The 20,583-nt window shown below is 41.4% G+C and overlaps 1 protein-coding gene across 2 annotated transcripts in view; it reads right to left on the reverse strand.

Annotated features, from left to right (window-relative positions):
* Positions 1 to 20,583, reverse strand: part of SYNPR (synaptoporin) — a 311,271-nt gene that overhangs the window by 147,347 nt on the left and 143,341 nt on the right. The window contains exon 1 of one of the 2 annotated variants that reach the window (XM_004738297.3): positions 7,806 to 8,176. The exons of the other annotated variant lie outside the window; for it this stretch is intronic. Within the exon in view, the coding sequence (XP_004738354.1) occupies positions 7,806 to 7,829 (24 nt within the window). The 5' untranslated portion in view covers positions 7,830 to 8,176. Of the gene's footprint in view, positions 1 to 7,805; positions 8,177 to 20,583 lie in introns of those variants that run through there. 2 annotated transcript variants of the gene reach the window in all.

Here is a 20,583-nt window from a genome sequence, read left to right on the forward strand (position 1 = left end):
TCTCTGCAATTTATAATATGGACATGAATCTCCCTTTGAGATGGAATTGCCCATCAAAGCATTTCCAGACAATTTGAGACACTTCCCATAACTGCAGTCATTTTCCTGGTAAACTGGGAAACACTTTCCCTACCTCATGCACTCATTAGGGCATGGACTGAAAACTGATAGCAGAACGGCCTTTGCACAAGGAAGGAAATGATGACAATGACAATAGAGAGACAAAACAGTGTTTAGGTCTGCAGGGTCTCAACAAGGCTTTCCTATGTTGTCTCTGACAGCAATCCTCTCTGCAACTCTAGGGAGAAGAAGCCTTATTTCCATTGTACAGATGAAGAGACTGAGGCACAGAGCAGGCAAATGAATGGCCCAAAGGAGCAAAAGTGGCAGAGCCAGGATTCTGACTCATTTCCTCTCATTCCAACTCAGTTCTCCAAGGTAATGCAGGCAGAAGTTCTCCCGATGGGCATTCTGCCAGAACAAAATGCTTAGAAAGCCTTTAATCTTGGCAAATGCGCCAAGCGCCTCAATACTTACAGATATCTTTAAACAAGGATACAGGCCCAGGTACAATATGAGCCCCTCTCCTGGGAAAGCAATGCATCTATTCAAGCTCAGGAGCCTGTGTGAGTGCCAGGGCAAATTACCACCTGTCTTTCAGGTGTTGTCAATGTCCTTCACTCTTCTAAGGTCCATCAAGACACTCCATGCATCTGTAGCTTCTAATGAGGCTAGAAATATGGTTACATTCACCCCTTAGATTCTTGAGTATACTCCATTAAAACCACGAGGGACCTATCTCAGGCACCTAGACATCTGGTAATAACCCAGAACATGCACATTTTCGGTATGTGCCAAAACCATAAACTGGGCTTTCTCCATTTGAAACGATTTTTTCAGGTCATTTGTATGGAAGGACATTAAGCTCTACTTTTGTGTTCCTTCTGCACCAAATTCACCATAAGTTCTTAAGAAACTTCACCACCTCCTGGGGCTTCAATTTTCAGACTTAAAGAAATTAAGTTTTAGTATTTTACAGTCATCAGGAAGAGGTCAGATGTTTTGAGGGTGTCATCTTTTCCTGCTGGGATGCTGACTCATACAGTAGGTCCATCTGACTTCAAAAGCCAGGCCTAACCCACTCCACCAGACTGATCTCTAGGGCTTCCTCTGCAATGTATCACCCTGTATTCCCTGAACTACCAGGGAAATTCTAAGAGTGTACATGGACTGTCCCAAACTTCCCAGCTAATAAATATTGAGTAAGGAGTCAAGTCTTGGGCCTTCCATCTGCTACAATACTGCATTTATTTCCAACATAGCCTCAAAGAGAAAAAGGCGTGCTTTAAAGATACTTACCTTTTTTTTTTCTATTAAATGTTATAATTCTTCAGAAAAACACTGGATTTTTTAGTAAGTGTATGTGAGTGGGAATCCAGGTTCTAGTCATCATTAATCGCATATAGCCATTCTAAATGTCCATTTTTTTATCTGTTCAAAGTTTATAATATTCTAACACTGCCTCATTTGTTGATTACTGGAATCAAATGAGACAATGTAAGCCAAGTGAATGTAGTCAAGTGTTATATAGAAGGGATAATAATAGTGAAAAAAAATACAGCTATCTTTTTTGTCTTTGTTAGGCAAGTTATACAGAATGTATACAGAATCTTAGGGTGAACCAGGCAGCAAAGCATCCGAAAGCAAGAAAGGTAGAAATGAAATGGGAAGTATTGATCAAAGCAGATGATGATCACTAACAATCACTAAGTTTCTTGCGTAACGATTCTAAACCAGAGGTTAATAGGCATTGTCTGGAGATAATTCTGGTTGTTACAACTTGGTGGTAGTGGTGGGGGTGGGGGTGGGGTGAGGGGTGGTGGGAGGGGGGTTGTTACTGACATCTAGTGGATAGAGGCCAGGCATGATGCTAAACATTCTGTAGTGCATAAAAGAACCCCCCACATCAATGAATTATCTGGGCCAAAATGTTAATAGTGTTGAGGCTGAGAAATCCTAACTTACTAGAATTTGCACGAGTTAAGAAACTAGTATATCTTGCTTATTCCTGTGCCCTAGTATCTAGCATTGCCCTTGGCATAATGTGGACACCATCTATCTATCTACTTATCTACTTATCTACATTTGTTGAATAGATGGGTACCAGATAGAGAACCAGATAATCTAAGTTAAATCTAATTCAGATAGTCATGGAAAATCTTAATTCTTTTAGGTTTCCTCTCAGTTTATGCTTCCTCTTCTTTTCTTTCCTGTCCTGTTGAAGCTTGCTTCCCTTCTCTCCACCCCTAACACTAGGCAAGAATGAGCACGGCCTATCAAATCTGAGAATGTCTAGGAGCAAGAAATAATGCTTAGAAGACACAAGCTTTGCATGAACTCTTCTAGCAACCCCCTTCAAACCATCCATTTCAGCCACACAGTAATCACATCTATAAATAAAGGGATTCATTCTTACTCCTTCTCTGAGCATGAACCAATAGGACCAAAAGCACATATTTCCTGCAAACATCTTGCTAAAACAGTTCAATTATGCTTTTAGGAAGACACATCCAGGGCCATGAAATAGAAACTAGGTTTAGCTGAGAAAATGGAAAATAAAAGACATTTAATTCGGGGAGTGCAAATATTATACATCTCCCGTACCTAGCCTGGTGCCTGGTACACAGCAGGCATCCTTAAATATATGATGAATGAAAGGAGAGCCTGGTGAAATCAGTGTTCCAATTCTTCCCTCAAATCTTCTCCCAAATAATTTTTAAAATTTTCGATTAAAATATTTTAAGTCTCAACCATCCAATTTGAATGTCTTAGGAAGGCAATTTGAAAGCCTTAGATTTTGAAAAAAGGTGTCCATTTTTCTCTGTTGTGGCAGCGATCCAAAACCAGATAAAGATATTTGGGTTCATCACTGAGAGGTAGATGTCAATATGGTGACTTAAAAAGTCCTTGCAGTAATAATTCATATTGCATACAAACATTCATAAGGCCATATTATACCAGAAATAAAATAAGCCTGAAATACGCATCATATCTTTGCCAGAAAGTCTACACTGAGACAATGTGTGGTAATTTGGAGGGACTTAAAGATTCAGTAAGCAAGGCTAAAAGAGGTCACACAGGGACTATTAATAAAAACCTGGGCGCCTGGGTGGCTCAGTGGGTTAGGCCTCTGCCTTCAGCTCAGGGTCCTGGGATCAAGCCCCGCATCGGGCTCTCTGCTTGGGAGCCTGCTTCCCTGCTCTCTCTGTCTGCCTCTCTGCCTACTTGTGATCTCTCTCTCTGTCAAATAAATAGATAAGACCTTAAAAAAACAAAACAGAAAAAAAACACCTTTTGTGCCCAACACATCAGTCCCCCAAAGGACCATAATGTCATGATTATCCAGTTATACTGGCCAACCCAAAGCTCCACAATGAAAGCTTGCCCTGTGCTGGGAATAAGCTTTCCAGAAACTGTACTGGAACGTGTTTCACGTTGCCCCCAGAATAATTTTCCATTAGTACTTTTGGCTAGAATCTGTGTTAAAAAAAAATGACCACTGTAAAATATATTAATTATGCAGATCCATTAGTCAGCAGAGTAGAAAGACCGAGGTGTTTCCATTTTCGACTCGTCCCTAATCTTTAAACATTTAAAGATACACTGATGACCAAGAACCTCTCTTAGAGGATTTAGCCCTTCATGTACTCGTATCAAAAGCTCAAATTCCTCACTGACTGCATTTTCTTACTCTAGTACAGAACAGGACCACTGGCTCTGTTTGTACACCAGCTTAGAATGTTTGATGACAGAATCAAGACTACTCCAGACACATTACGCCTTATACCAGTTGCTTTCTCCTTACTTAATAGATCATTGTTAAGCTCTTAATGATCAATGTGTTTAAGTAGACAAATCCATAGCCAAAGAAAAGACAGAAGGAAACATAGGCAAGATAAAGTACAATCTCTACTGCTATTTATTTTGAATTTGACCACCTCTGTGAAGAAAGCTGTACCTTGCAGATGGAGACTGAAATACGACACGCTTCATAAAACTGTCTTTAAGTTCAGTTTTAAGGAAGAGCCTGTATTTGATGAGCACTGTGGCTGAGCACAACATATTTCGTTACAGTAAAAGTGCTCATGTGGTAGCTCTAATATATTTAGAATCCTCATAAATACTCTTGGAAAAAGCAGATTGATTTAAATGCCTTCATCCTGACTGGCTCTAAATACCACATTTTCTGATTAAACCACCCAATTATTATTTTTTTAAGAGCAAGAAAAAGAAGTAATAGAGAATCAATAAGTTTCCAAGCTCGCCTCTGACAAAAATGACTAACATTTTGGAAACATTTTATTGTGTACTACCTGCTGAATTCTTTTTAATTAATTGGGTGTCTACATGAGGGCAGGAGGTGGAGAGCTCAAAACCTATTGCTTATTAGACACAGCCAATCACACCGAGAAGTCAATATGGTACCAGCATCTCAAACTTTAACTCTTAGTCCTCCCATTTTGTGGTGGGTTGTTTTGTTTCTTTGTTCATTTTTTTAGATCCCTCTGCATTTTGGTGAAATATAGCAATGGTATTCTGCACTGGGTTCTATCTTCTCGTAACATTTCCATCACTCATAATCTGTTTTCTCTCACTAGAAGGAATAAAATGCAGCGTTTCACAGACGCACCTCATGACTAGTATGCATGGCCTCCAATCCAAAAACTGCCAGTTGAGGAGAAATTTCAAATATATTGATTCTATGTCAGTGCATTTTTCCCCTTAGAAGACTCAACTGAATTTTATTGGCTCAAATGGATTTCAAACGGGAAGCTCAGTGCTCAGGTGCAAAAGAATGCATTTGGGGACTCTGGATTTCAACTTTGTCACGCTCCTCAGCATGCTTATCAGCAGCTGTGTTCATTTTTTAATGACCCAGGTGGTAGAGACCCTTTGCAACATTCTACCTGAAGTGCCACTTCAGCTCTTTTCAGTAGCCAAAAGTGAAAGAAAATCATGCTGGGGTGAGTAAAAGGAAGCTGAGAATTCTACAAAGTTCTCCACAAATAAATCAATTCAGTTCAATTTCTTTTTACATTTGCATCAATGATGAACCAGACCTGAGATGTTGAGATTTTGAAGTTATTGCCCCATCTTTATTTTTACCCTACATTCAAAAGATGGAAAGTCAAAGGGATGGATCTCTTTTAATCAGTTAAAAAAGCTGCCTTAATTTAGCCACTTCTGCATATATCTCTCTGTAGGCTGGCTCCCTTTCATCATGTCCACATCTTTCTAGATGCACAAGTTGAGTGGAAATAAAACACACATTCTCCAGTTTCAAACACATAATTAGCCTGGAGTCACAAAAGCACAGCCTAAGAAGAAGGAGGTTATGTCGTGTTGGAAGGGGGCAAAACAGTAACAAAAATAAGGTGTCTTATTGTAAGTTCTGGGAAATCATCCCAGTCTAGGAGTTAACTGAAAATTGCATGGATGAGGCGAAGCCCTGACAGACGGGACAGATGAAAAAAAAAAAAAAAAGACTCTAGAAGTTTCATCATCATCACCATCATCACTGTGCTGACTCAAGCAACTTATATACCTGCCCTATGTCTCAGTTTTTGCATCTGTAGAATGGGGAGGTTGTGTTAGGTCCCTGTGGGATGGCGGTGAAGATTAAATAAGCTATTTTAAATGCTCAGCACAGTTAAGCAGAAAGTGAAAGACACGATTACATTCTTCATTTTGCTAAAAAGAATAAATGACCTCATTGTGACATAAAAATTCCCTGTACTATTTTCCCCATTGTGGCACAGACTTTTCTTCCTTGGAATAGACTACAACAGTTTTTTGGTGATGGCCTTCTGGACTTTTCTAAAGTGATGCTTTTAAAGACCGGGCACACTGACCCTAAGTCAAGCTAAAGATATTGACCTCGTTAAGATACAGATGCCCCATTGTCCTTCCTATGTCAGTGAGTCCAAGCATGCTTGGAGCCTTAACACTTTTGTAAACTGGCCATCTGGAGGAAAAGACAGATGCTTTTACCCTCAGGGTGCTATCCCCTCTCACATCTTCATTAATCTATGTTACTGAGCAGTTTCAGATGATGATAAAGTCTGCTTTCCGGTAACAATGTTGGACATAACCTGTTCTAAAGCCATGTAAGGAGAAGAATGACAAAAGGCATTAGGGATGTTGAGGAAGAGAGTATGGCTGAGAGATGTTCATTCAGCAGTTAATACCGTCAGGCCAAGGATAAAAGTTCTGTTTGTTTTTCAATAAATGATCTGCTAAGGAACACTTGGTTCCAGTGAGGGTTTACGGCATGGAAAGCTGTTATTAGCAACACTGTGACCCCAGTCACAGTGTAATATAAGTTCATGTGTGTTTGTAGGGTTTTTGAGGCTGAACTATGTTGGAGGCTGCACCAGATTAATCAAAATTCAGAATTCTATTTGTCAGAAAAGAGTAGCTTCATTCCAGCATGCAAAGGGTGTGTGAGGGGCAGAATGCCCCAAAGAAAGTAGAGGTGAGGATCAGAGCATTCCTAGACACTCATGACTAGTTCCATGAATTGTCTTTAGATGATGCAGGATCTAAATAATTACTATTCTGAAGACTCTATGCCTAAAAAGTCTAGGCATGCCTGACATTTCCAACTTCACTTTCAAAATCTTTGAAAAATATATAGTCAGACCTCATCTTTCTTCTCATTCAAAGATGCCTTGAACTTTCATTATAAATATATTCTAATTCATTTCACCATGAGAAAGTCTGTGCAGATTGGCTGATTGTGTAACATAAAGAGAAAATTAAAGCATCCGTTTGTTTCCGTTGGAACAATTACTTAATCATCTTATCATTTCTGCCTAGGGTAATTATATTAACAGAATTTCTCCCAGACTTCTCAATGAATAGCAGAGAATCCAGACCTTCTAAGACTCTCTGGAAACAAAAGAAAACATAGCTAGCCAGGTAATGCACTTAAAGCAACGGTGACCAGATAGTCATGTGCACTAGTTTGAACTTAATAGCAGCAACTTTGCTCTTGATCAGCTTTGGATACAGAAACATAAGAGCCAGGGCTGGGCATCTGACAGATGGTGGCACAAATACACAGTGCAAAGAAAGACAGAAGAGAAGCAACAGCCACTTGTGATTGCATCTTTTCACAGAACGTTAGAGATTTACTTTAATGACCTGAATACTTCTCAGAAATACAGTTCAATTAAAGGTTCACATGTACCCCATCTTACAGGGAAACTCATCTCACTTATTCCACCTTTATAAGACCCTATGAAATCCGTACATCCCTTTCGGCACTGCATACAATGTTTCATAGCTATTTATGGAGTTTAAGAAATTCTTGTTCTGACACTGATGGAGAAACTTTAATTAAAACGGTAAGCAGGTTATAGCACAGTGAATATACTTAGGACATTGAACACTCCAAAGGGGAAGGGTGGGGTAGAATGACATTACATTTTTATAAAGCCAAATATAAGTTTGCTTAAATAGTTTCCTTACTATGTTAAAAGAAAGCCGACACATCCTTTAACAGCTAAGGTAAGCATCACATTATCACAAAGCACAGCCTCTTTGGCTTAAAAATATGAATATAAAAAAGCAAAGTAAAAAAAAAAAGATGTTACTACTAAAGATTTCAAAAATGATATTTGGAAAGAAAAGTGTGCAGCCTAAATGTACCTATGCAAATACACACACACACACACACACACACACACACACACATACATCTCCCCAGCCAGCAGTAAATCAAGAGAGATATAAAAACTTACCGGAGCAAATATCACCATACACATTTACAAAAGAATTGGTAATCCAACTTCCCTCTCCTGAAAGAAAATAGAGGTTGTCTCATACTAAAAATAAAGCTTCTCTGTCCACAGCACCAGCCACTTGTCCCTCTTTTTATGAAGCAAAGGAGGAGAACAAGAAAATCAATGAGGAGGGAAAGTGAGATTTATACCAATCAGATGGCAGCTTCTGCCTTATTTGCAGAGAGATGGCAAAACGGTCATATTATTAGACAGTGACAACCCACAGCCGAAGTACAGCAACCTGATACTTCCCTCTGGTGAAAGGCTGCCTGCCTCGTGGGGAGGTGGTTACCACCATGGTGAGCTCCCACACTTGGCTCTTTGCTCACAACTGCCAGCACAGGGCTGCTGTGCGTAAGCAGGCTGCATCATGAAGACAGCACCATCTCCCCCTTTACTCCCGGAGCCCCCTCCTCCCTCAACATAGTGCTTAGAAACAACCTGGGAAACAAAAAAGAGCCGGGGTTTTGTGGGTTGGGGGTGTGGGTGGGAAGGGGTGGTTTTATAATATCCTAATGAATAGATTTGCATAGATTAGGTAAATGTTTATATGTTTGTTAAAAAAAAATTGCCCTCATTTTTATGGAAATGCCTGGATGTTATGCACGGTGCCCATTTGGGACATTTGCACACCACCCGTAAATAATCATGCAGGGGATGGTGCAGGGAGACTTTTGGGGCTCTGGCAACTGGGGAAGGAACGAATTACAACTTGGGTACTCATTTGTCGCAGGAGCGTTACTGAAAGCCTTCTGCAAAATCATAAAACTGAAAAGGCTTCAGAGGTTTAACCGTGATCTGGGGCTGCTTTTCCTACGAAGGACTTCTGCAGGAAGGAGGTGAGCTTGGCTAGTTCAAGAGGCCAAAACCATGGCAGCCCGAGGCAATGTGTTTTGGGGGGAATTGGAGAGGCTGCCCACAGCTTCCATGCTCTCCTCACACTGGGTTCCTGAGGGTGAATTCTCTCAGTGGTCTGGACCACAGCAATGGCCCAAGAGATCTCCATGCCTCTTCCCTGCCCGTTCTCCACTTCAGGACCCCAGTCAGTACAGGAATAGTGTTAGGTTGACTCAGGTGTCTCTGCTTTATCATTTGTGCCGTTGGTGATGGCCAGAGCCAAACTCACCTTGACTGGCCATGTTTTTTATTGGTAGATATTAATTCAGAATTCTTCCAGAGTCTTTCTCTGGGTTCCCCCACCCCTCTGTCTCTGTCTCTCACTCACACACACAGGCGCACACACACCACCACCACCACCACACGGCATCCCATCATCCTCATCACCACCATCTCCCTGACTCCCTTTCTTCCTTCTCCATACACGTAGTAACAACTCAGTGGGCCAGGAAAGGCGGCGCGCCCTGCCTGTGGGAGGTTGTAGGACCACACAGACAAACAGACTAGTAAAACATGATGAGGCGTCTGGCAACCCGGGGTCCAGTTCTGAACCTCGACTTATCAGCCAAGTGATTTGGGAAGTCCCTTCAGATCGCTGAGCCTCGGTCTTCTGTAAAATGGGCATGCGAATACCTCACAGTGCTGTCACTGGAGAAGTGTGGGGAACAAATGAAACATGGCTAAGGCAGCGCTTCCAGACCCACACCACATACAGAGGACCTGGGACAATGGTCCTCCGGCTGCCTTTCTGCCCCAGCTTTGATCGGGTTCTTCCTTATACATAAGCCTTCGGGGGTACTTACGAATGCTTCAAATTGTACACACCCCATGGCCCCTTTGAAATTCTGATAGGAACCTTCCACCCCTCTTATGATCTCTGCCACCACCCCTCATCTGCCAATTGAAAAATCATTGCATTTCAATGAGGGAAGTTACTCAGGGGAGTAAATTAAGCAAGTGAATACAGTCAAAGCGGAACAAAAAAGGCTAAGAACCACCAGGCATTTACGTTTAAACCCAGCAAACATTTGTTGAATAAATGAATGAAAAACTGAGTGAAGGAGTAGCGTACCCATGCTGAAGGCCACAGCTCCTGCCAGGTAGCTAGCTGCTTGGTAAGCGGCGCTGGAGCAGAGCTGAGGAGGTCGCGGTTCTAGCCACGCACCCATAGGGGAGAACGACACTTAATAGTTTTTTCAGGGTGAAGAGTGAGTCAGTCTCATCCCTTTTGAATATTAAGAGCTCCATTTCAAGTAAAAGAAAGAAAAGTTTTGTCTTCCACATAATAATAGTGAACACTTCTTGAATATTTGTTCTGTGTCAGATTCTCTTCTAAGTGATTTCCTTCCTTCCTTCTGTGTGTGTGTGTGTGTGTGTGTGTGTGTGTGTAAATGGATTACCTTACGTGGGCATCACAAAACAGGAAGAGCTACTACTATTCATTCCAGAGAGGAAATCAAGACCCAGATTTAAGTAACCTGTTTGAAGGTACACAGTCAATAGTTGAGAAAGCCAAGATTTGAACCTAGTCAGATGGCAGACTCCAAGCTGTTAACTACTCCCGTCTAGTACTACATGATGATACCTACACTTTTATTTATTTAGCCTATAGGGTAGGAGAAATCCACATATGGATACACAGACCCTGAAATAACTCCACGGTTCTTCTCACAGTGTAAAGACCAGAACCCTGGTGTAGACAGAAGGTTTACTGAGCTGACAAGTCCCAGGCCTAGGCTCTGCTGATCTTGTATGAAACTTGGTCACCTTCCTTAACACCCTGGGAGGCAGAAGGCATGAGGCTCAGTCTTGGGATTGCTAGAGGTCTGCTTAATGACCCAGTGGGTCTGTCCCCTAATATGTCCATGCTTCAGTTCTTCCCATGTTTGAATTGAAGGGTTTCCACAGAATGATCTCAAAAGGCCTTCCTGGGTCCACTTTGACTAGATAAGGGTCTAAGGCTAAAAATTCAATTCAAATCTGATGGCTGAGTTACCTTTTTCAGCCCCATATTTTGTGCCAAAGAAAGTGTTAACATTCTCCACATCTTCCTTGCTACCGCCCTACCACGGAGACCTCTCGCGCGAACCAATGCAACAGACCCCCAACAGGTCATCCTTTCACTCTTATCCCTATGTATCATTCTCCGTGTATTATCCAGATTGAGCTGCTGAAAGTAAAAATTAAATCATATCCATCATCTGAGAAAAATTTCAATAGCTGTCCTGTAGGCTTCAATAAAACTGAAAGTCTTCACTGTGGCTACAAAGCCTTTTGTGTCCTGAATCCTTTTTGTTTGGGATCTAATTCCAACCCTCTCCCTCCCTATTCCTCAGTCACACTGGCCTTTTATGCCTTTGCGCTTGTTATTCCTTCTGCCTAGAACATTCTCTCCTTAGTTCTTTGCCTACTATCTCGTCTCCTGACATTTACTTCTTCCCTGACCACCTACCCTAAAAAGAATACCTCTCCCTTCCTAGCTACCCCCTTTCACGCCCCCCCCTCACCTTTTTTCTGGTCATTGGTATATGTGTATGTGATGTGGTTTTTTTTTAGGTACTTCTTTTTATTTTATTTATTTATTTGAGAGAAAGACACTGAGAGCATGAGAGGGGAGAAGGTCAGGGGAAGCAGACTACCTATGGAGCTGGGAGCCCGATGCAGGACTAGATCCTGGGATTCCGGGATCATGACCTGAGCCGAAGGCAGTTGCTTAACCAACTGAGCCACCCCGGTGCCCTTTTTGGGTACTTCTTAGTGCTCTTGTTTATTTATTGTTTTATGGATGATCTTTCTTCACTAGGGCGATAGCCTCTAATAAAGTAGGAAACTTGCTCTGCTCAACACTGTAACCTTGGTGTTTGGCAGAGTATGGCACATAGTAGGTGTTCAATTGATTTTTGTTAGATAAATGTATAAATAAATCAACATGAGAACAAATTAGGCTGGAGACAGAGGGAAAGAAATCTAAGTTTATAAAAGAAGCATATCGTTGGAAGGCAGGGCAGGTGAACAAGGGTGACTGATTCATTCATATTAATGGACATAGACTGTTTTCACTTCCTGTTCAGGGAGCACTCCTGAAAGGTTGCAGATTTCAGCCTCATATTGATTTAAGGGGAGATCGTGTCAAAGATAGGGGAGAGCTCCTGTTGTGAACCACGCTGATCAGATGTCTCATAGAAACTTGGGTTTCCAGGGTTCTGTTCTCCAAGGCCCATATAGAGAAGCTGGTATTTTGATATTTGACTGTGTATTTTTCATTAGAGAGGAAGTAGTTCTATCAGCTGGCCACTCAGACTGTCCTTACCTTTCAATTTATCAGACAGTAGAGACAGTTGGCTACCATTCTCTAACATGCTGTTGGAACTGACAAAAATAAAGCCATATGCCATTATTTGATTGTTCTTATTTGAAAAGCAATGTTAACATTGTTGCTACTGCCTTAAAAATAACATTCATCCATTATTAGACTATTAAAAATAGAAGTACAGTGTTTTCTAAGTTGAGTATTTGTAGAGAAGGTTAAGTAGATTAAAATAATCTGTGAGTTTCTGAAAATCTCATTAGCAATGCTAATTTCCAATATGGTCCAATCTTTAACTCTGATCTTTCAACTGTGCATGGCCTTCAGATAACTTCAAACAATTTTTTTTTTCCCCTTTGAACTGGAAATCTTGTCTCTCCTTTGGTGGACATACCTTCTGGTGCACGTAGCAGTTCCTCTCCCTTGCAGGTTCTACTCCTAAACATCTGGCCTCTCATTAGGAGTCCTTTCAGGTCTGCCTGCTCCGGGGTAAGACAGTGGGAGACCTAGCTTTCTAAGCATTTAGCAAACACAGAGAGGAAAATTCCAGCACAATGAAGATCTCAACTTTACTGTGGAGGAAAGGAGGTAATCAAAGACAAGAACTACTTTGGCCACATGAATAAAAGACCAAGGGAGTTAGCTAAGGTCCTTCCATTTTGCTTCCAAACAATTTCAACTCTTTGAAGCTACAGTAATGAGAGCACTTGCAATCAATCTACTTAAGGAACAACCTTGACATCTTTAATGGTGCTTTCCCTGCTCGGACTGAGCACAACTCCTACCAGGGGTAAAATGCAATTTATTCTAATGCAAACAGGTATAAAGAGTCAGGACACAACTTTCTAAACCTCTTGTCTTTTATTTCCCTTGTAAGAGGAAAAAGTACTTTTTTCTCCAATGCTCTTTTCAAATGTCTAATGAGACAAAATAAAATGAGTGTCACTTGAACATATTTATTTATTAGATCATTAGCCTTCCTCACTAGAGTTCAAGGCTAGCTAAAAGAAGCCGAACATAGAGGAGAAGTTTGTGGAAACAGGGGAAGCTAAGAAATATAGTGAGACAAGAGTTGAGGAGTGTTAAGATATTTAGTTGGAAATGTAGTCCCACCTGGGAGGAAAAAGGAGACAAAATGGTAGTTAAAATAGCAAATCAAACATGTTTAAGTCCCATTTTCTGAAGACCATGAGTCTAAGCTCTTCAAAGGGAGGATAGTACTTACTTATCTCCAAGTCCTCAGCCCAAAGCAAAGTATCTGGGACAGAGCAGCCAAGCAAAGATGATTTGCTTAATGAGGGAAGGACAGAATTATCTAGGGACAGCATATGTATGGTTAAGTGCACTTCCCTTTAGGAAGGCATTGTGTTGGTCCGCTTCTGTTTCTCCTTCTAGATCCCCTTTCCTGTCCACTCTGTGTCCCAGCAGGGTGACCTAAATGACCATAGCAATGAGCAGCCTTTCACCACATCATCCTGATGGACAATGCAGCCTGTGGGAAGTATAGTCAGGTCAGAGAGTGGGAGGAAACTGTGGTCTCAGTATTTATTCTCTTGATCCCTCCTGATGGGTCCCTCATTGGATACATCCCTCTGGCAAAGGCCACAGGTGCTGTGAAGTTGGCTTCTCCATACAGGTTTTCTCAGTGTGACTCTATTTCCCTGCAGTTGACCCTTCAGGCCTGGGCTAGTAACAGCTCCCCTCTGTTACCTACTAGGTACGGTACATGCACCACCCATTTTTGCTTAATTTAAACTCTGCCCGCCTCTTTTTAATTCACCTCTTTAAAAAAACTCCTCTCAGTGAATTAATTTGAGTGTGAATTAATTTGAATTAATTTGAGTGTCCCAGCTCTTTCCCACCTGAAACCTAACTATACAAACAGGTGGAGTTGAGTTCCAGTTCTGTCCCTTACCATTCATGTCATCTTGTCCCATGCCCTCACCTAAAAAATAGGGTACTTGTAAACTAATGCATATAGACTTCTCAGGACATAGCAAACATCTGACATATAACAACGACCTCACAGTTATAATCTTGATAGTGATCGTCTTTGCCAGCTTCTGTTTGCTTTATAGACATGATGCACAGCTCTCTCATTTCTCCTCTAAAGAGAAGAGCTTATCATGTTTTGGAAAGGAAAGGAAAGCCCATGCCCTATTCAGAAAGATTTAGCAGATTTTGCTCCCTTGAATATGCAGAATAGAGAAATGACATTGAGGTATACGGCTTAAAGCAAATAAATATTTATTGAAAACTGGCTTTGAGAGTTGGTATTTCTAAATATTCACCTTTCACCAGTCAGTCTACTCAGCCTACAGAGCAGGTACTTGGAGAGCTGCATCATTTCACTACTAGGCAGAGGGCAGTCTATGGATTCCCAGATGTCCCTCCAGGATCTCCTGGTGGGTAATCTTTTACCTACATTCCTGCTCTGATTACATTTTCCAAGCCAATGCAGGGGCTTAGTTCCTCAGAAATTCCCTTAATATCCCAGAAAGACTTTGTCTCTGGAGTGAAGGGGGTCCAGGGTTTTACATATCACAACTAAAGCCTACTTGGAAGCTCATGTTCTCAATAGGGAAGAACAATACTGAAATCCACAGAAACTTTGTTAACATCCTAAAGTGAGAGGGCACTCATTCATTAGCCTAAAAATTTTAGTTCAACAGCTTGTTATGGAGTGTGGGCTATACACGAGGCATGTGCCAAGTTCTGGGGATTTGGTCATGAAAAAGTTAAACATGGTTCCTGCCCCAAATGAACTTTGGATATGATTTTTCTGCATAAGGCAAGATGCTACCTGGGCCAGGTGTATAAATAACACTTAGTGCATATTTGTGAAAATATCGAATGAATAATGCTGAATTTCTATGATGCATTTCTTAATTATAAAGGAAACACGCGAACATATTACTCTAGTCTAAGAATTTTTATTTATTTTTATTTTTATTTTCTTTAAATATTTTTCCCTTTTTTTAAATTTTTTTTTATTTTTCATAAACATATATTTTTATCCCCAGGGATACAGGTCTGTGAATCGCCAGGTTTACACACTTCACAGCACTCACCAAAGCACATGCTCTCCCCAATGTCCATAACCCCACTCCCCTTCTCCCAACCCCCTCCCCCCAGCAACCCTCAGTTTGTTTTGTGAGATTAAGAGTCACTTATGGTTTGTCTCCCTCCCAATCCCATCTTGTTTCATTTATTCTTCTCCTACCCACTTAAGCCCCCATGTTGCATCACCACTTCCTCATATCAGGGAGATCATATGATAGTTGTCTTTCTCCGATTGACTTATTTCGCTAAGCATGATACGCTCTAGTTCCATCCATGTTGTCACAAATGGCAAGATTTCATTTCTTTTGATGGCTGCATAGTATTCCATTGTGTATATATACCACATCTTCTTTAAATATTTTTATTTATTTATTTGAGAGACAGAGAGCAGGAGCAGGGGGAGGGGGCAGAGGGGGAAGCGGGCCCCCCTGAGCAGGGAACCCCATGCCACCTGGATCCCAGGACAAATCATGACCTGAGGGGAAGGCAGACACTTAACTGACTGAGCCACCCAGGCACTCCTAGTCTCACAATTTTTAAAATGTAAGATACGACCATAAGATAAACTATTTGGAGGAGGTTCTTCTATGTATTAGACTATAGATGGCACATTCAAATGGCCAAAACATCTCAGCTCACAATAAAATTACAAGGATAATCTTTAAAACAATTTTTAAGGGTGCCTGGCTGACTTGGTTGGTAGAGCATGGGACTCCTAATCTCAGGGTTGTGAGTTCAAGCTCCACATTGGATAGGGAGTTTACCTTAAAAAGATTTTTTTTTTTTTTTAAACTTGAGGGTAGTTGACATACTGTGTTACATTAGTTTCAGGTGAACAACACAGTCATTCAATAGTCATGCTATTCTCAGCAAAAGTGTAGCTACCGTTTGTCACCATACAACACTATTACAATATATAAGGATAATCTTTAACATCATACTTTTAAGCTGATTGCCAAGAATGCTGTAGAGATGATCCTTGGCACACAATGAAGAGAGAAGGTGATACAAGGGACTCTATCTTCTCTGCTTCAAACCACTCCACTGTTTGCTGTTCTATACCCCAAGCTTCTGTACGTGACCACACTTGAACAAAAATTTTACATCTTCCACAAGAAAGCATGGAGTACTGCTGATTTAATGGAGAAATTGGGCAATTGTCATTTCCTGCAGTGAAGCTTTCTGATACAAATAATGATGCTAATATTTATTCCTGGCTATTAGCCTAAACTCTGTTCATGCACTATCTCATCTGATTATCATTCAACCCTTCCAGAATCTATTGTTCTCTTCATTTCACAAACGAGGAGGCTAAGGTTTAGTGCAGTTCAAGAACTTGCCCTAGTCTGCATAGCTAAAAAGTGTTAGAGCTAGGATTTGAAACTGGGTTGTAAATCCCATATTATTGTAAATCTGATATTAAATCTCCATATTATTAGCCTTGTTAATGTGTTTAGCATATACAAGGGGGGGCAGCTGAACATCATCTCTCTGACTGAGCTTATACTCACTGGAAAGCAAAAGCAAAGATGCATTTGAGTTGCATAAATTTCTGATGATTACACCTGTTGTTCTGGTGTAGGGGGTTAAAAGTAGTCCCACCATAAACATCTGGACAGTGCAATCATTCCTCCTTCTATCTTGCATAGTCCAATATTGCTTTGCACATAGTAGGTACTAAATAGGTCTTTGCTGAATAAATAAAGAAGAAACAACGGATAAATGTTTTTAAGCCATATTATTAATTCTAGTCAGAAAGAGCAAAGACAGATCTCCACCTGCTTCCTATCATTTTATTTTTATAATAGAGCTCTATCAACAAATAGATGGCTTACAAGTTTGACTGTTCCTGACACATATTTCTTAAAGCCTGGTGTGGAACCACAAGATGAGTAGTTGTTGCTATGATTAAGCATTATGACTTTATATCAGAAAGAATCCCTGAGGTCCATTTTTTGCATGAATCTTGTTAGTACTCTAATATGAGCAAGAGAAGAAAAACACAAAGACCATTTTCAATAATCCTGCCCAGTATACTGAGAAATGAATAGCAAATTAGATCAAGAGCTGCGTGAGTTTTTCACTGATGATTTCCCTCAGAAGGGACGTGTCATAGCCAACTGTGTACACGTGTGTAACCCTTTTAACCTTTTTTTTTCCTTTTTAAGATTTTTTTGTTTATTTGACAGAGATCACAAGCGGGCAGAGAGGCAGGCAGAGAGAGAGAAAGAGAGGAGGAAGCAGGCTCCCCGTTGAGCAGAGAACTGGATGCGGATTTCGATCCCAGGACCCTGGAATCATGACCTGAGCTGAAGGCAGAGGCTTTAACCCACTGAGCCACCCAGGTGCCACCCCTTTAGCCTTTCTAAACTTCCATTTCTTCACCTGTAAAATGGGAATGATAATGCTGACTTACATAAATAGCACACAGAAGGAACCCTGCTGATAATTATAATAACATAAGTGACATGTATTCTGTCTTCCTGCTAATGCAAGATAGATTTAAGAATCAAATGCTTGCAAAATGGCTTTCTGGTTTCCCTTCCCTTCTCAACAAATTGAGTTAAAATCCCTCTGTTAGACCAGCATGCCTCCAAAACCCAGACCAAATTACAGCTCTTAATACTTACATAGGGCACAGGTAGGAAAGAGAATGAAAGTCTGTCTCCCTCCATATAGTTTACAATATGTAGAATTTATAACATCTGAGTGTTTTTGCATTAGCTACAAGGACACCAGTCATGGTCTATTTGGTTATGATTCCATCCAAAAGCATTCTCCCCACTCTGTTCTCACCCTCTCACTGTTAGTCCCAGTATTAGGGATGTGTATGGTTATCACGCTGTACAGGAGGAGAATGGAGCTAGTCAAAGGGACCTGGGGCATTATTTTAATCTGGAGGCTTATGAAATCTCTGAAAACCCTTTTTCTTTTGCTTTAGTATGTATTATGCTAGAAGTGTCTCTGGATTCCTACGATATAGGATTTGGCCATTTGGCTTAAAGCTGATAACTATTTGTTAACCAGTAAGATCCCTTTGGCCAATAAAATCTCCTGTAATTTCAGTAACAACAACAACAACAACAACAACAACAACAACAACAACTTCCTCTTATCTGGAAGACACTTCTGCCTTCTTTGTAATCTTCCCAAATGCCTAGCTTCAGGGCTGCCAGGAGAGAGGCTGCAGCCTGGCCAGTCTCACAGGTCAGCAGTGATGCCGACAGGGGACAGTTCCCGTGGAAGTACTTTGAGAACTGAAACTGGCAATACCAAATTGTGCTCCTGTTACAGCTGCTGTGCTCCGTTCCTCCCTCCACAAACAGAAGAAGCCACTACTCTTCTTCTGATGGTTGATCGTTTGTTACTGCCGGCCTGCTCAGAACAGTTCAGAATGCCATGTGCACTCACACAGAGAAGAAAACCCGTTTTCTTCTTCAGCTGCGCATCTATTTTTAAAAGAGAATGCTTTACCAATGCCTTCCTTAAAATGTTAGCTCCTTCTCAAACCATCCCCAAGTTGTTAAATGATACAAATTAAGAGAGTGAATCTGAAGAACAGGACATTCTGATATTTCCAGAATGTCACTTATCTCAAGTCCAAGAGCAGCTCTTCTCTCATCTCTACGAGAAGTGTGGAGACAGAAACTCCCTAGAAGGGGCTATCACACAGCGTGCTCTGACATTAGCTGGAGGAGGAGACTCAGCCTGAGATTCTGTGCAGGAAAAAAAAAAAAAGAAAAGAAAAAAGAAGAAGAAGAAGAAGAAGAAGAAGAAGTCCCTGTTATGACATGTCGATGCTCACAGTGCTCTGGGATGTGGCTCTTGGGGGGCCCTCAAAGCCACATAGCACTACAGTTCGCAAACTGCCTTCACATCTGACTCACCTGGGCAGCTTATCAACATCATGAATGCTCAGTTCCCAACTAAGACGGCCTCAATCATAAGCCAGGAGGGTCCCTGACCGCCTCTTGCCAGGGTGAGCTCGCCAGCACACCAGGGTGAGGACATCTCTGCTCTCTGCGCAAGCTGCTTGGATAGACTTTTAGACAGCAAGGTCACACTGCAGCTGAGGAGGAAGAGGAGTCTGACCTAAGCAGAGAAAGGCTGCTTCCTTCTGGAAGCTGTTCCATGGGGTTGGAAGTGTGCTTAATGACCCCCTCTTGTTCTCCTTAGGCCTCTTCCGTGTCTTGGGTCTTCTCTTTGAGCAAGCATGTGCTCACGCACACACGCAAGAGGAGAAAACCAGTATAAACGTTGTAACAGTAACAACCACAGCTAATATCTATGCGGCAGGCTCTCATCGAAACACTTCATATGAATTCATTCAATCCTCCTTAAATACAACAAATGAACAGCTCAAAGTCCAAAGACCAACAGATGTGCTCCCTGATCCATTTCCTAGAATCCACTTGGCTTCTACTCTCTTGCCTCCAACCAGTGCCCCCTCTTTATGTAGGTTTATCAACTCTGTGTGCCTGTGTAGCACAGGTAGCCTTAAGAAATGCTGTCTTGGTTGCTCTCTCTTGCAAGATTCCTCCTGACACAAGGACCTAAGTACAAGTAGTTTATTCGGAAGGTGATTCCAGGAAAGGGAAGAGGGAAGGGAAAGTAACGCATTAATGAACAGGTAACCACAAGGTGCAGGAAGCTGGTGCTCCTAGCCTCCGACTCCCTTCCCTTATTGGTCCCCACAAGCATTAAATCTCCTTCTCTGCATCTCCAGCCTGTCCTGTTTGATGGCCTAAAGCCCTCAGGCTGAGGGATCCAGTCCCTGCACAGAGGATACTGAGGTTCTGTGTGAGAGCACTAAGTGCTGTGAGAACAAGGCAAGACCTTGGCAGTGACTGTTGCAAAGCTTACCAGTACCTTTGAAAGGCTTACATTATGAGTCAGGATGGAAAAGAAGAAAAAGAAAAAAAAAAAAGAAACTGACTTTTTTATGAAGATTCCATGGACAGATTATATTGTTTTGGCTCTACTTGATCTGCTTGAACTTCTTCTTTAGATTTGCTTTTTGTTGTTGTTGTTTGTTTGTTTGTTTTTTTATGGGCTTGGTGATTTAGGTAACAGACCAGGCTACTCTTTCCAGCCATTTGCTTTAAAGCCTCTGTACCTTTGCTTATGCTGTTCACTGCAACAGAATGCCCTCACTTTTCTTCTCGGATAACCGTGACACTACTTGTCCTTCAAAGGCCAAGGAAATTACAATGGCCATTCTTTGCAGTTATTTCCTTCTTCCTGGGTCATAGTTAGCCAACTTCATGTTTATCTTCCCACCTTAACCCAAGATTTTGCATGTGATAGAAGCTTAATAAATGCCTATAGATTGGATGGGTAGACCATTTCTAAAGAGATTTCAAGTTTCAGACCCTGGGGTATGGCTGTGGCTGTGGAAGGGATATCTTGTCCCTCTTGCGTATTTTCAGAATTCTGTAAACTTCATCCAGTTGATTTTCTAGCATTTTC

This window comes from Mustela putorius, unplaced genomic scaffold (assembly GCF_011764305.1).
Source record: "Mustela putorius furo isolate JIRA1106 unplaced genomic scaffold, ASM1176430v1.1 tig00000095_pilon_pilon_pilon, whole genome shotgun sequence".
Classification (NCBI taxonomy): Eukaryota; Metazoa; Chordata; class Mammalia; order Carnivora; family Mustelidae; genus Mustela; species Mustela putorius.